The 1365-nt window shown below is 49.5% G+C and overlaps 1 pseudogene across 1 annotated transcript in view; it reads left to right on the top strand.

Annotated features, from left to right (window-relative positions):
* The first annotated feature begins 347 nt into the window (after positions 1 to 347).
* TEOVI_000261000:pseudogene overlaps positions 348 to 1365 on the top strand; it is a 1379-nt pseudogene continuing 361 nt past the window's right edge. Inside the window, 2 exon segments of the mRNA in view lie at positions 348 to 923; positions 926 to 1365. The exon segment at positions 926 to 1365 is cut by the window's right edge and continues 361 nt beyond it. Coding sequence covers positions 348 to 923; positions 926 to 1365 — 1016 coding nt within the window.

Genomic DNA, 1365 nt, shown 5'->3' with positions numbered 1-1365 from the left:
TAACGTGGCTCGGGATCTCTGTTCCTTATTCGACCGGTTGTCAGAAACTGATAATAGCAAATGGGCTAAAAAGGCTAGCAAGGTAAAGCAATCTCTGAAGCCTCTACATACTCCGCAGGTGCAGCTGCACCCACCTTTTACTTTTAACAGAAAGTAACGTAAAAAGACATAGCTGACGCCCTAAGCATAACTAAAGTCATAAGCCGACGTCACCATTACAATTACACCATGTGAAACACCACTAAAACAAACTTCATGGGAAAATTTTGACCGGGCCAGCATTAACAGAAAAAAGCAAATAATCATCCGCGCGTCTTCCATATGTAACTCTTTCCTAAGGCAATAGATTAACAATGCTGATACAATTAACTGTTGCCCTATATACGTTATCGCAAACAGCCCAAAGTGGAGCAAACCAACACGCCTCCGAATTTTCAGCGCTTTGAGATTTATATAACCTCTTACATGCGACGAAAGCATCGGGATTCAGCGATGAACCGGCAGACTTCGAGTCTCTCAGGTCGCCGATCTATAACCTTAACATCTCAACGGCGGACGACGGCTTCGTAAAGGATGCCAACGGAAAGTACAAGGAACTAAAGGAGGGGGCTGACGACGCAGCAAAGCAAAAGGCTTGGACGCAACATGTCCAGGGGATTCTGAAACACAAAGAGCAGCCAGACGGCTCGGAAATATACGCACAAGCGGTTAACGGACACAGTAAACGTCAAGCGTCGGCAACCATAAGAACCGCCATAGCAACAGCGGACCGGCTGAGATCCAAATACAACGAAGCAGCGGAGACAGTAAAGAAAGCACACGAAAACGCGCTGAAGCACATCCGACTCGCCATACACGGAACCGACTCGACTACTTTCGATAAAGCAATATTCGGATCAACACGCGCGACGCGAGCACACGCGGTGATGGCACAGCCGGAAATGCGGCAGTAGGCAAGGCGATAATGAACGATATGATCTGCCTTTGCACTAACAAAGACGGAGCGACGTCCACGGAGTGCACAAGCACGGCTCAAGCGCAGGTAGACGACGGCGGCACCAATACGGCTGACAAAGCCGTCACCAAGCTGATAACTGCATGCGGCAAACCTGCACACCAGCCAGTCTTGACGGCAGCGCTGATCAACGCTCAAATCGAGAAATTCAGAAGCAAACTAGGTGCCCAACCGGCCAGCCAAACTGGGGACGAAGTCCGCTACATCCTTGGTAAATACAGAGGGGGCGGCTGCGATGGGGCAAGTGACCAAAAATGCATAAACTACAAAGTCCAATTACACGGCGGCGGAACAGGTATAACGTGGTAACGGAAACTACAAGCAGCCGCGCAGGAGCTGGAAAAAGCAGC

Source organism: Trypanosoma equiperdum (genome assembly GCF_001457755.1).
Source record: "Trypanosoma equiperdum strain OVI genome assembly, contig: ctg_573, whole genome shotgun sequence".
NCBI lineage: Eukaryota > Euglenozoa > Kinetoplastea > Trypanosomatida > Trypanosomatidae > Trypanosoma > Trypanosoma equiperdum.
The sequence above is the reverse complement of the archived record's forward strand: the minus strand, read 5'-3'. Positions and strand labels throughout refer to the sequence as shown.